Below are 15,486 nucleotides of genomic sequence, written 5' to 3' on the forward strand. Positions count from 1 at the left end.
TCTTCAAGCGGCCCACACAACACGCATCTCAGTTCAGAATTTATTGTGCCATTTTTGTAGCCCCACTGTGTGTGCAGACAGACACACTTGACTGTATGAAAATGTGTGCTTCTATTTGACTTTACACATTGTGTAGCATTGACAAAATCTGACCATACATCTGATCATAAAGTCACCTTGTATTTTGAAGGTGAGTAAAAACTCAGTATGCTGTTTGAAAAATTGTGTATCTAAATTCAGATTTTGATTTGCATGAAACAAGTGTAACTACCGCAACAGCGTGACCGCAGCTTAACATGGTACTTAAGAGATTTAAAAATTTGATTAAGATAATATTTTTTACTACGGTTTATTCCATTTCATCTGTTTTGACAACATTTAAAACAACAGCTTGTTATAAGGCAGCGTTTATCCCTTTGAGCCCTAAGGGCATTTTCTCAGTTTTACCATACCTTAAGAAATTCTCCTTTTAACACCCTTTCTTTGAATACAATGTCCATGTGTTGCATATTGAAATGCTCAGAACAATCTCAGCTTTGTGAATGTAAGGACACATTTGTCTACAGCACTGTTTAAAGATATACTCTATTAAGAGAAAGTTTATGTTTAAAAGTTAAAGTTTACTAAAGGAAAAAAAGTTTTATACTTAGTACAATTATCTCACCAGTTTGCTGCTACCCAGATACATAATTTTCATCTGGATACATTTCTACATTAGTGACTGAAGCTTGATTTAAAGTTTGTGTCAGTTTCTCCAAAGCTCAAAGGCATCTGTGAACACAAACATTGAGTGTAATAAGGAATAAAAGTACCTGAACGCTGCTGTTTCCTATGCTGGTGGCTCTTTTAACACGTTTGATTAGTCCCATTGCTTCCCCAAGTAACATGGCCATCCGACGCTCCATATTGGCTTGGAAGGTTCTCTCACCCACTTTCTGGTCCAGCACACCCAGAAGCACTATAGAGAGAAAATGAATCATCAATGAACAATTAGTCATTACCCATACTGTGTGTGGTGCATTCACTTTAGTTCGACCTGAGCTTTAGAATAAATTTGTAATACTTAATGTAATCAATGAATGTACAGGCAAATAAATGACTAAAAACTAACAGAAATCTGATATATTTTTCCCAGGAGCTGCTGAAACCAATGTTTATGATATGGTGCGTTCCTGCCAATCTCCTCTTTCTTCTGGGATCTGGAGATTATTAACATAAATAATCCAGAAAATCAAACAAAATCATTTGATTATGTGCTGAACCATTTTCTTAGTAACTTTGGCCCATATATCACAAAAAAAAAACTTATATAATCTCGTACCTGTTCTAACCCATGAAGAACGAAGCAGCTGGCTGGTGTTCAACTCTGGATAATGGAAAGCTGGGGGGGAGGGAGAGAATGACGTTTAAATAAAATGTTCTGGTCTTTTTAAGGCCACCGTCAATGTTAATGTGACACAATCACGCATCAATCTTGGAGCTAATGGAAACAATTTAGGGATCATTGTGCCATTATGACCAAATGGAAAAGGTTAATATTATTTATACCATGGTCAGTGAGAATTTCATGTCTAACTGACGTGCATTATTTTCATGTACACCACACAAGTAGTTCGGCAAGTTAAGTCACTGTAAATCACTTCGCTCTGGTCGTCACCACAGCAACGCACAAATCAGTTGATTGCAGATCAGCTGTGTTTTGACAGGTGAATGACAGAAATGTGATAAAACATGAATTTCCAAGTGAATTTTAATATTTAACATCGGATGAACTGGACCAAGACTGAAGACGCGAAAGAAGAAGCGAACGGTTGCCAAGGACGAAAATATCTTGAGACTGGCATATAACAGTCCCAAATACTTATTGCATTTTTATCAAGTTCTATTTAACTTAAATAAACTATTTGTGTGTTAGCTCACTGTGTGGGACCATGGTATAAGCAAATTAAACAACTCGAAGCCATGCATTATACAATTTGAATGCACTTCGCGGAGTAACACCACTCTGCTTGCGTTGTGGTGTTTTAAACCTGGTTCACACGACACGGATTTTAAAATTATCTTTAGGTTTCCAAAACCTGAGAGACCACACAGGTGAAGATAAAAAAATCATGGATCTAACAGGTTTGGTCGTACAGTGTGTGGGGTTCAGCCACACGGTAAGGACAACACCACCCACACACGAACAGATTTCACACACACGAACATTTACAGTTCAGACAGGAAATCTCGCAAAATCTCTGAGATTAAACATGACTTCAGAGTAAACAAACGGAGGTACTTTGTGGACTATTTAAAACAGAGGGAAAAAACGGTACAAAAGAAAAGAAAAGGCGTTCTTTAAAGAAGTGGAGAAAGCGCTGATCACCGGACTTTCTGGTAAGTCAGAACAGCTGTTTGATTTTATTTTCCACTCCGTGCGTCGTCACCTCGCTTTCTGATTGGCTGCACGTCACATTCAGCAGGCTGTGAGCTTGTTTTGGTCGGAGGACACAACAACGCTGCGATATCGGGTCAAAAAATCCAACATGTTGAATATCCCCGATTTGCGATCGGAGCGCTCCTGACGGCCTTCTGCGCAGATCAGAGCGCTCTTAACACACTACACACGGGAGGAATATCTGATAAGATATCTTTAGCGTCATCACGATTGTCAGGACGTCCTCAAGACTGTCGGATGGGGAAGATCGGGTCCGATATCGGCCTAATATCCTGCTGTGTGAACCCAGCCTTAGACTCCGTGTCACGCATTCAAACGTACAATGCCCGGCTTCTCGTTGTATATATATATATATATATATTATATATATATATCTATATATATATATATTATATATATATATAAAACCTTGAGGGACTTACGCTCAGCAATCTGTAGTACAGGAAAGCCCATGTAATAGCTGAATTCCACCACGGGGAACTTCATGAGAGCACTGCTGACCTCTGATCCCAGCAGATAACCCTTGGAACCCATGCACAGTCCAAATTATGTCCACTGGTTCCCTCACAACCTGTTGCTGCTGGTAGTTGGAAGCAGCCATAGTGATATTTACAATCTAAAAAAATAATACAGGTAACAATAAATACATCAATACTCAGCAACTAGAGCAGGATTCAAGTACAAGAAGTCAAATGAAGGAAATTACATATAGTGATGGTCTTACAACTGGGAAATTCTATGGTAACCGAATTACAATGACAGCAAAATCTGGCCATATTTTAGTTTACAATTAAAAGTTGCTATGATTGTAATTCCTTAACTGTAATATTACCCAACTACAAGTCACGTCTGACAGCATGTGTTGGTGCTGCACTTTGCTGCATCCACAAATCCAATGAACTGCCTTGGAGATTGGCTGGAACTCACCCTGGTAGACAACTAGTCCATTCCCACATCTCTAAAATAACCATTTTTGCATTAATTTTAACAAGCAACAGTGGTCTTGGTGACCACCAGACCTAACTTTACCCAAGGATTTCTTCCCTCATTAATTTACCAAATTCCAAACAATGCAACAAATGCAATGAAGTAGTCTTGTCCTTGTTTGCAAAGCAGTATCTGGCAAAGTACTTTAAACATTTGGGAAAGATAACAGCATACATTTAGCACAGGTGCTAATGCCGTCCTTCCTCATTTCAACTCACTTGTACTGTAAAGTTGCTTGAGTCCTGTGTATGCTGTCGCATTTCTGCAAAAGCCGTGGTTAAGCCTCTCTCAAGGCTCTCACTGAAGTTGCATACACGTATATCTATATGGCTCGGTACAAATTGCAACACTGGAGAGACAACACAAGGACATCACAAAATGATAAATCTTGAGAGTGAGTGGCTTCTCGCGACACTGAAACACAATTTTAATAAACTGTCAATTACCTGTGTGGACTTGATATTTAGTGCCTGGAATTGTCCGGTTGGCAGACAAAGACAGGAAGCGGCGCCCAGACCTTTGCAAAGCACTGATGACTGATATAGCTGTATAGACAACTGGACCAGACACTACTCGAAATGCAAATTTTGGTGGGGGCTCCACAACCTTCAGACATAAACCAGGTATATGTGTAAAAGGTTCACATCACATAGTCATTCACTCGGTTAAGTTGGTGGATGTGTTTATGAGTGACACCTACATTTTAGGTAACAGCACACGCACAAAAAAAGCATGTACACTGGCCTGATGACATATACAAGCTGTAGACAAAAATACTGTCTTGACAGAACACTGCAACATTTAGTAAAGGTGCGTTTACACATAAGCAAGACGTGTTACAAATGTAATTTTCTGTTATTCGTGACACATTCCTGACATTCTTAACATGACTTAACGCATCTGAATAGGTTTCTTAATAGTGCGTGTTGGTGCGTGATATTCTTGACATTCGTGGAGCATGTTTTTGCCTATCAAAAAAATCTTCCACGAATGTCACACCACCCTCATTTCGTCTCATGTCGTGGAGGTCGCAACTGAGCGTGTTGATCCATCTTGATGAGTAGTGATCCTTAATAGAATAATAGAACGTGACAACGTTCGTAGTGGTTCCTGTGATGGTTCTTGGAGCCCAAACTGTCACGCGTTTTACGAAGTGACACGGAAACTGTCAAGTTTTGACACAACATTAATGCGGCGTCACATTTCACTGCGCGCCACGATGAATCAGTTTTCTGTCACGTGCGCATAATTAAACTCGGCTCCACAGCGTTCAGTTTGATGCAGTTTGCCGAAGAGGAACAGTGACGCGAAGTCAGCCAAGTGTCGTTCCACAGTTCCTGCTGAAGCTCCTCAGGACGCTCCTGCAGGTGTTCCACCTGCTGTTGTAACCGATGAGTGGGAGAACGAGTCTGAGCCAGAGGAACCAGAGGAGCGAGAGGAGACTCACGTGCAGCCAGACATCTCTGCACCTCCTCCAGTCCGGCGGAGGAAGAAGAGCGTGCACAATTAAACCCTGCTGCACCGCATTCAGTTTGACTGCTGACACCAAGTCAGCTAAAAGTCTAATTTCAGTGCTCTTCAGCGTTCAGGTGTTCCACCTGCTGCATGTGCATGACGTTTGGGAAAACATGCGAGACGAGAGCCGCATGAAGCCACACATCTGGCTCTGTCCATCCTCCTCCTCCTATCTGCACCACTTCATGGCACAGAGCCCAACTATGCATGCAGTCACAAAATTCTTCTGAAAAACTGGAGCGATCTGAAATCGGCTGGATGAATATGGGTGTGTGTGGACACAATACACCTCATTCACAACGTGACAGAACTTAACGATGCGCTGTTACGCGCAATAGCGCGCAACAATGCGGAACATTATTCTTGACCGTGCGTAATGGTTCCTGATAATTCTCCAGCAACACGTGCAGTTCCTGAGGACACCTGACGCCTCTGCCCCGAATCATGACATTCGTGATCAGCGGCCAAGAATGTATACTTCGTGGCATTCGTGACTTGTCATCGTTATGTGTAAACGCAGCATAACATGCGTTGCAACAGAGGTAGACTAAGAACACATAATTTTCAAACATTTTATAGCGCGCACACACAAGTATGTTATCAATGTATTACCATGATTCATTTTTTTTTTAAATTCAGCTCAGGTCTGGGAGGATGCACTGGTGCCATATAGTCCCAAATGACAACCACCCACTTTGATCCTGGTTGTATTAATTTTGAATATTACATTTCTAAATAATAATTAGAATAATAAAAACTGAATTTCCAGAAAGAAATACCTGCAGTTCAATTGATTTGTTGAATTCTGCTTTCAGGATGTCTCTGACTTGAGATTTGGCAAATCCAACAGTTGCACCAGAAGGAAAACCTTTAGAGTAAAGTATTTGCTTATCATCTTGTTTCATAATAATAACTACAACAACAATGCTCTCATATATAGTCAGAGTATTTTAAGATATATATTATATATAAACAGATCTTGGAAAGCTGCGATAGAAACATAGCACAAAGTAAAGTGGTATCCTGCTTACCAATTTTTATTAAATAAGCAGGCCTGTTAATGTTGCAGAGGTACTGTCTTGATGTTGATGCTGAAGTCAGGATCGTCCCAGTGGTGACAGAGGTGAAGCTGAGATGAGTGGAGGCAGTACCTGGTTGTGGCTTGAGGAGATGTAGTTGTGGAAGTTGTAGTAGTTGGTACAACAGACCCTGTATTAGTTTCACTGCCTGTTGGGCTCAAGGTAAATGTAACTGGAATGTCGAATCCATCAGTCCCTTCATCACCCATCATAAATGGAGGAACCAAAGTGGTGTTAGGTGTTGATTCAGGTGTAGGTGCAGTGATGTTGGGAATCAATTCAGCAGTAGTATCAGTGATGTTTGGAGTTACTGCTGTTGTATTGGCTGTTGTGTGGGCAATAGGTTCAGTTGGAAGTATGATTGCAGTAGTCTGTACGGTGCTTTGTAGGAAAGACTCTGTGACAAACCAATGGACATCTGTCAGAGAGGAGAAAAATGTGTCATCTGGCTGCACAGAGGCAGTACTGGGAGGTATAACGGGTGTGTCCAGTGCAACAGTTGGTGTATGTGTAGACCAGTCACTGGTGGGCATATGACCAGCCCTACTGGAAGAGGAGAGCTCAAAGAATGGGGATGCTTCTTGTGAAGCATACACAAAAAGCTCAGAGGTATTTATTGCCAGATTCTGATCTGTGGTGGGTATTGTAGCTGTCACATCACTAGGTTCAAACCTGAAACGTCACCAGAGGTACTGTCCTCAGTCCACTTCGTCTCATTGTTGTGTTGGGGCTGTTCACCACCAAATGCAACAGTGAGTATGTTGCTTAGCTGCACATAGTAGCTGTTGGTGGGTGTGATGTGCTTAGCACTGACTGACTCCACAGAAAAATACTGTGAAATAGAAACAATCCCTTTGTGTTCTGCTCCAGTATCTTTACTGACGTTCTCCTTGGAACTGAGTGGTGTAATATTCCAAGCTGTTCATATCAGGAAGAAGGACATCTGTTGGTTCAATGGTCAGAGTATCTGACCAGTCTATGTCTGAGGCATCAGAGGTATCACCATGACCTGTGGGAGTAGGCTCAAGTGTGTAATGAATTGTGGACAAATAAGAAGGGTAAGTGGTTGTAAGTGGAATGGCGATGCTGTGTGCTGATGTGGGACTGTAAGAAAGTGAGACAGGAAGAGGTTGTAAGGATGATGGAGATATGCCTACCCTTGAAGGGAAAGATGTGTCATAACGTTCTGTGACATCCTCCAAATCATACATGTCAGAAGGTAACTTGGTGACTAAGGAGTAGTCACCTCCTTCTGAAACTAAGAACGACATAGTTTCCAAATAGTCCCCAGACCCCCAATCTATATCCATAGGTTGGTTGGGAAGAAATCCTCTGGAAAGAGCTCAGCAGATTCTGCTGAAGGTGACGCAGGACTGATGAAAGGCACTGAGGAGCTAGAGGCCAGCATAACAGCTGGAGTAGGTAGCATATGAAACCCATGTGATGAGTTGGACTGTTGCAGTGGGGCACTGCGAGGCTGGTTCAGCTGGTTCACATCCAGGGTTTTAGATGAGGCTTTTACAAACAGTTTGGGGTCAAAACAAAATGATTGCGGCTGTGAGATGCATCTGCCTGAAGGTCTGTGAAAGCCAATTTTGGCAGATCAAGTGAGGTCATGCTTACTAGCATGTGTTCTGATCCTCTCCCTGCTGCTCAATCGGAGAAAATAGTGGCTCCTCGAGAGTTATCTGGTCAGAATTAAGCACAAGATGTGGTGTTTTTGAACTGGTAAATACAGATGGGCTTAATGATGGTGCTGATATATTTGAAACAAGAGGCAGCTGCGATGTTAGAAACACTGGAGAGTCAGCTATGGGTTGCTTGGCAAAATTTGACTCTGTTATCTTCCAATCTGCGGAAACCAGAGTTTTAAGTGTTATGCTGGACCCAAGTACAGGGTCAAGTAGGCCTAACTGGGGAGTGGAAAGAGGTTGTACATCACTTGTATGGAGGTCACTTGGTGTAAATGTTTGCGAAGGTGCATGTCCCCAGTGAAAATGCATGACACTAGCAGTCCTAGCTCTGTGGAAACGTGCAGGAATGGGTGACAGGGCACTGGGCTGGTGTGACCCTGAAGTGATGATGTGTAAGGCTGGTAAGGCTGATGGTGGTGAACCCATTAATCTTGAAACATCTCCAGATAATTCCGTTGAGTGGTGTGTCATGTCCAAACAAGGCTTTGCTGCTGAGAAATAAAATAATTTTCCATTTAGGGATAAAATAATTAATTATACATAGCAAACTTTAATGTACAGTCACATACAGAATAATAAAACAATAAAAACAACAAAACAAAGCAGGAAGAAGAGCAATTTGAGATTTCTGACGTCTGCCAATCCGGATCACCTCCAAAATTCAGTGGTGTGTATACACACATATACATATATACACACCTATACACACACACATACACACATATACACACACATATACTCAACAAAAATATAAACGCAACAGTTTTGGTTTTGCTCCCATTCTGTATGAGATGAACTCAAAGATCTAAAACTTTTTCCACATACACAATATCACCATTTCCCTCAAAATTGTTCACAAACCAGTCTAAATCTGTGATAGTGAGCACTTCTCCTTTGCTGAGATAATCCATCCCACCTCACAGGTGTGCCATATCAAGATGCTGATTAGACACCATGATTAGTGCACAGGTGTGCCTTAGACTGCCCACAATAAAAGGCCACTCTGAAAGGTGCAGTTTTGTTTTATTGGGGGGGGGGATACCAGTCAGTATCTGGTGTGATCACCATTTGCCTCATGCAGTGCAACACATCTCCTTCGCATAGAGTTGATCAGGTTGTCAATTGTGGCCTGTGGAATGTTGGTCCACTCCTCTTCAATGGCTGTGAGAAGTTGCTGGATATTGGCAGGAACTGGTACACGCTGTCGTATACGCTGGTCCAGAGCATCCCAGACATGCTCAATGGGTGACATGTCCGGTAAGTATGCCGGCCATTCAAGAACTGGGACATTTTCAGCTTCCAAGAATTGTGTACAGATCCTTGCAACATGGGGCCGTGCATTATCCTGCTGCAACATGAGGTGATGTTCTTGGATGTATGGCACAACAATGGGCCTCAGGATCTCGTCACGGTATCTCTGTGCATTCAAAATGCCATCAATAAAATGCACCTGTGTTCTTCGTCCATAACAGACGCCTGCCCATGCCATAACCCCACCGCCACCATGGGCCACTCGATCCACAACATTATCAGAAAACCGCTCACCACACAACGCCACACACGCTGTCTGCCATCTGCCCTGGACAGTGTGATCCGTGAAGAGAACACCTCTCCAACGTGCCAAACGCCAGCGAATGTGAGCATTTGCCCACTCAAGTGGGTTACGACGACAAACTGGAGTCAGGTAGAGACCCCGATGAGGACGACGAGCATGCAAATGAGCTTCCCTGAGACGGTTTCTGACAGTTTGTGCAGAAATTCTTTGGTTATGCAAACCGATTGTTTCAGCAGCTGTCCGAGTGGCTGGTCTCAGACGATCTTGGAGGTGAACATGCTGGATGTGGAGGTCCTGGGCTGGTGTGGTTACACGTGGTCTGCGGTTGTGAGGCTGGTTGGATGTACTGCCAAATTCTCTGAAACGCCTTTGGAGATGGCTTATGGTAGAGAAATGAACATTCAATACACGAGCAACAGCTCTGGTTGACATTCCTGCTGTCAGCATGCCAACTGCACGCTCCCTCAAATCTTGCGACATCTGTGGCATTGTGCTGTGTGATAAAACTGCACCTTTCAGAGTGGCCTTTTATTGTGGGCAGTCTAAGGCACACCTGTGCACTAATCATGGTGTCTAATCAGCATCTTGATATGGCACACCTGTGAGGTGGGATGGATTATCTCAGCAAAGGAGAAGTGCTTACTATCACAGATTTAGACTGGTTTGTGAACAATATTTGAGGGAAATGGTGATATTGTGTATGTGGAAAAAGTTTTAGATCTTTGAGTTCATCTCATACAAAATGGGAACAAAACCAAAAGTGTTGCGTTTATATTTTTGTTGAGTGTATCATGTAGGCCATTACACAAGCATATTTCATATTTCCCTTCTTACAGTGTATATTTCTTTTTATTACATTGCTTGTTATATTCTATTGTTCTTACCAGCATGCTTATTATATGGTATTTCATTTTTTCCCCCTACTTATATTTAGATATTTTACACTTAATTATATATATTTGGGCATCCAGTGTGGGCAGCAAAGTAAGAATTTCACTGCACAGGGAAACATGTTTCTTTACTGTGCATATGACAATAAAAGCTTTGAATCTTTGAAAGCCTAGGCTATATAAAGTGAAATCTTCATTCAGAATCCATCACCTCCAAAATTTAACGGAGTCTTCCATGGCCTAATATCTACCTGTGGTGAAAATTTCGTCAAAATCCGTGTAGCAGTTTTGACATAATCCTGCTAAAAGTCAGACGGACAAAAAATAAACGCAGATGATTTTATTACATCCTTGGTGGACGTAATATTATGACTACTTCTAAAACCAATATGAATCTCTACATTCAGCAACCTATGGATCATTATTTACTGAAAATGTCTAGCCAAGCTGTAGTAGTTTTTTTTTAAAATCCAATATACAACATTGTGCTTTGTTCTATATGTTGTCTCATTACAAATAAAATTAACATTGCATTCAAATTTTATAAATATGAAGTATTAAACCTGCTCAACTGAGTGGCAGATTGAGAACAAAAATGACTTAAAAAAAAAAAGACTGGTTCAAATACGGTAACTGTATGGCAGACAAGTTTAATTCTGTGACATAATTAATAAGAACAGATTTAGTCCAACAGATTTAGTTTAAGTTTCCCCCCCCCAAAATAGCGCTCTGTATATTGAGCTACACATAACCAGTCCTGCCCAAGACAGCATTATGTAGGACAACCAGTCTTCATGGCATGAGTCAACCTAATTGGGGTGCTCAGAGCACACACATGCACTACAGTGAATTTAGCAGCAAGCTGTGAATGACGTGGATGTTACAGTGTAAAACCAGAGCCTATGTTTCCATAAAAATCAACAGATATTTCAGAAATGATATCAAATACAATTTGAGATCCGCTATACATTGAGCATAAAGGAGCGGAAAATGCTAGTTTTTCCTCCTGATCACTCTAGACTGCTGCAGCATAAAGTAATGGATAAAAGTAATGGTGGCTGGCATTTACCACTTCACTTTGTTTTGTGGTTGCTGACCCTAAAAAAAAATCATTAGTCATGATCTCCCATTCAATTTACTGTTTACTGAAGCGCCCACAATGTGGAATCATTACTCCAAAGGAAAATTCCAATAAGGGTGCGGAAGCAACCTTACAGGACATTAGTTATTGTCAGATTTCAGATTCAAAATTATATCAATTTGAACAAATATGGAATGATGTTTTGTTTGTCTCATTTAACTGCATGTTCCCACTTTTCCCCCAAGAATGATATTCAAAGTACAAAGAGAAGTCTTATAGCTGTCCTTAAGAAAAACAAAAAAAAAACAAAAACCCTGTTGATAGCTACAGGCAAAGTGTGCCTTAATCAAGGCACATGTCTGCATTACGAAGGTTAGAGATCTAATCAAACCCCATCAAGAAAGAAACATTGAAAAATCTCAGCACGTACTGTGTCTTCACTTTGCCCTTGAAATGAGGTCTTGGATAGGACAGGCACCATCACTACCACTGCCAGAAGCAAAACCTCTAAGTAATGATTCAGCAAACGCTGGATGTTGATGCTTTTTGTACTTCATAAAATTAAACACACTTACAAACAGCATCAAAATCAGCTGACTGACTATGATGGCTATTTTTAATGCAGATCACTTGCTAAAAAAAACCTTATGGAATGTCATCTTCAATTTACTGTCAATTCATACAAGTGGACAGCCTTTGGAGTTGCTCAAGAGAAAACTCCCAACTTAATTATAACCTACACTGGACCAGTACCTTAAGTGAGCCAGCATGCTTTTTTATAAGAGTCCATTGGAAGGGCTTAGAAAGGAAAAGACTCGTCTGTGCTGCACCATTCTCCCAACTGCCAGTGCCAAGTGTTTGAACCCTCGGGGGATAGAATGCACATCTGCCCAAACCCTTTATGGACAGAAACAGAACTAGCTCTTAAAATTACACATTATAGGTTTGGCTCTATTTTTGTCAAGTTTGATTAAAAAAAAAAAAAAAAAACGGGTTATTTTATTCATTTGTAGACACACAAAAAGAACATTTCAAAGTTAACTGATGAAAACAGTTTTCATTGCTACTATTTTTGATAAACTAACGCCTCGAGTTTGGTTGTGCCATGTCATTGCTCTTATTGCTGCAGGAATGTTGGTGCTGCCACAGTCACAAATGTTGATTCTGTGATAAGCTGCTTCTAATTTTTATTTTGGTGTAAATTTCAGTTTTGGGACTTCACAATTACACACAAGCCAGCTCAGGACCATCTGTGGGATAATATGACAGATGATGAAACAAATGCTTTCTACAATGGTTGTCCATTCGGCTGCTCCCATTTTTTGTGTTCGGGGTCGCCACAGCGGATACGACCAGATCCGCATTGATATTTGGCACAGGTTTTACGCCGGATGCCCTTACTGATACAACTCCAGTGTTACCTGGAGAAACACACACAGCCGCTGGTGTTTCAAACAGGTCTCCCATCCAAGTACTAACCAGGTCTCGCACCGCTTAGCTTCTGAGATCTCACGGGATCAGGCTTACACAGAGCAGATTGGCTGCAAAAATGCTTTCTACAGTAAACACCAAAAAAACAAAACAAACAAAAAAAAAAAACCACACCTTGCACAATCAGTCAGAAATCATCTTTTTGATTCTAATGGGGCTCTCCACAGATGCCATTCCTTTCATTTAATCCCAAATAGCAAATCTGGGCATGTTTTGAAGCATCACAGTAAATTCTTGCTCCAACTTTGTCAATCTTGAACAAACTTGGTATACTACATACCAGTTATGGCCATCATCGGCACCAGATGTGAAATCTGGATAAAATTTTTGAACTTTTCAAAAAATTTCATCCTGATTCTCGAAATCATTGATAGAATGTGGCAATTTTGGGGTATGTGTAGTCTTAACAGCTTCAATCATGTTTGAACTTCTTTAAGGGACCCATCACACTTAGCACAAATGATGTACGAACCACCCCCCGAATGAGAAAAACAGCCAAAATTTGAGCCGTATTCATGAGGGACAGACAATCGTACAGCCATGTACGAATAGGGCTGGGTATCAATCAAAAATTTTGATACCGGTAGCAATTTCAATACCAGTTCCTGAACTATATTTTTTCAATATATATTTTCAAAAATATTACACACATTATACATTACACACAAATCTTGAGTTTTATTTTTCAGCTTTGGTAATTTTCCACTCCAAGCAGTTTTCTTACAGAAAAAATAAGCAACAAATAATTTCCAGTGCAAAAGAACACTTGAAAACACAGTAGTTTTTGTCAACAGCATTTCCTTTCAGACATTTTGGCATGACTGTCTCTCCATAGAATCTGAGGTGAGCTCAGCTGGCTGCTGCACGTCAGCGCAGAACATCTCATTTTGGGGGGGAAAAAAAAAAAACAAAAAAAACTTTTGATCAATTGCCGTTTATTGTTTGTATTACAACATTTGGAAAGAGGTGTCCTTTGATTTAAACAGCGATTTGATTTGAAGTTATTAATTCCGACTGGACTATCTTTCTAATGTGACTCGCTCGACAGAGAGCCGCGCATCGTCTGGAGCTGTTTGAACGGAACGTTTCTTTCTCGCAACAAGATAGGAGTCGCAGTTAGTGACTTTAATCTGGACAAAAGTGACTCACGATTGACATATTTTAATGGTTCTGACAGGGGTTAAGAAGAGGATTTGCCGCTTCTGAAAGGCAGCGAAGCAAGGAACTGAAGCAGGTGAACAGAACAGTGCTTCATTGTTTCAAGCTTCAAAACGATTCACGTATTAAGTTTCAGTTGAAGTGGAGTCCAGTGATGGAGATTTTGAATCAGGCTGCTCATGCTCTGTAACGTCCAAAGGTGGACTTGAATGCTGAGAGAAGGACGGCTGCGGGCCTCTCTTCTTGCACGTGATTAACCTCTGGGTACCGAAACTTGGCACCAAAAGACGAGGCATCGATACTCGGCAGGCATGGACTGGCTTAGGGCCCACTGGGCAATGCCCGGTGGGCCAACGCATATTTTGGGCCAGGGCTGTCAATTTTATATAAATAAATAAAATCGACTGTGACAGTATTTGAAACACAAATGTGGCCATTGGTAGAATCTCTAAGGACACTGGGCTAATCCAATGAAATCTCTCAGCCTTCCTCGGCCCGCCCTCCCCTCACGTTGACCCAGGTTATCAATTTCTGCCATTTGAGCTGAATGGCGTTGGAGAGAGTTAAGTGAATATCCGGCTATTGAAATGGATAAACAACAGAAACGCAAGGGAGGCGCAGAGAAGCTGCAAGAGAAAAAAGGCTCAAAAGCCTACAAGTTGACGCAGCAAAATGTGCAAAAATTACAGATATGTTTGCCAGTGTTCAGCCACAGCAGCGGATACAGGGCCATCAACAAGTGCAGCGCCGTCAACATCAAAAGCAGCCCCGAGTGCACCGGCTGCGAGGTGGCACAGAGTTCGGTGGAACAGAGTAGGAGGCAAAACATAGAGGAAGAAGTAGCAATCCAGTTGGATTCAGAGCTCCAGGAGGAGGAGAGAGACGTGAGCCAGGAGGAGGTCAGAAGAGCTACTGACAACCCGGTAAGAAGCTAGCAAAATGTTAGCAGAATGACTGTCTTAAAGGGAGGACAGAGGGCTCTTGAACGACTGGCTAGGCTACATCTTCACTAAATCAGTATGGGTGGAATTATGTTCCAAAAGTGTAAATGTAGGAAATTATTACAGTCCTCATTTTATTCAGTCAGACTAAAACATGAATTAGCTTATAGAATTTTATGCACAACCTCCTTGGTTGGAGGTGGTCACCCGTGTGTTGTGTGCGTGCGTGCGAGTGACAGAGAGAGAAAACAGCCGTTATTTTTTTTTTTTGAGTAGATTTGTTGTTCAATTTACCATATTAGATAACAGGCCTTGGCTACTTTATCTGACTTAAACCATGAACATTAATGCAGGCTATACTGTGATAAAGTATCATTTGATTTTTGTAGGCTGATGTAAAGTTGACACTGGTGTGGAGACATTACAAATCTGAATGACATGTCATTAACATTCATGACGTTTATGATAGGCTCATGTCACTCTGATGTAAACACCTATTAGCCTAAGTGTTCAGTGTTATAAATTTGTTGTTTGCATGTGTTATAGCTTACAGTTGAATATGTAATATTAGTGAAACCTTGCTTTGCTGAAATATGGATGATTATTAGTAGGTAACCAGAGAAATGACACTAGTGAAATTAACATTCCTGCCTCT

The 15,486-nt window shown here is 41.3% G+C and overlaps 1 protein-coding gene across 1 annotated transcript in view; it reads right to left on the bottom strand.

Moving 5' to 3' along the window:
- Positions 1 to 15,486, bottom strand: part of LOC117514967 (UPF0606 protein KIAA1549-like) — a 107,810-nt gene that overhangs the window by 65,753 nt on the left and 26,571 nt on the right. The window contains 12 exon segments of the mRNA XM_034175530.1: positions 813 to 958; positions 1,322 to 1,381; positions 2,863 to 2,971; positions 2,973 to 3,056; positions 3,646 to 3,776; positions 3,874 to 4,033; positions 5,722 to 5,810; positions 5,974 to 6,091; positions 6,093 to 6,694; positions 6,697 to 6,917; positions 6,919 to 7,333; positions 7,336 to 7,601. Of these exon segments, the coding sequence (XP_034031421.1) occupies positions 813 to 958; positions 1,322 to 1,381; positions 2,863 to 2,971; positions 2,973 to 3,056; positions 3,646 to 3,776; positions 3,874 to 4,033; positions 5,722 to 5,810; positions 5,974 to 6,091; positions 6,093 to 6,694; positions 6,697 to 6,917; positions 6,919 to 7,333; positions 7,336 to 7,601 (2,401 nt within the window).

Source organism: Thalassophryne amazonica, chromosome 8 (assembly GCF_902500255.1).
Source record: "Thalassophryne amazonica chromosome 8, fThaAma1.1, whole genome shotgun sequence".
Taxonomy (NCBI): domain Eukaryota; kingdom Metazoa; phylum Chordata; class Actinopteri; order Batrachoidiformes; family Batrachoididae; genus Thalassophryne; species Thalassophryne amazonica.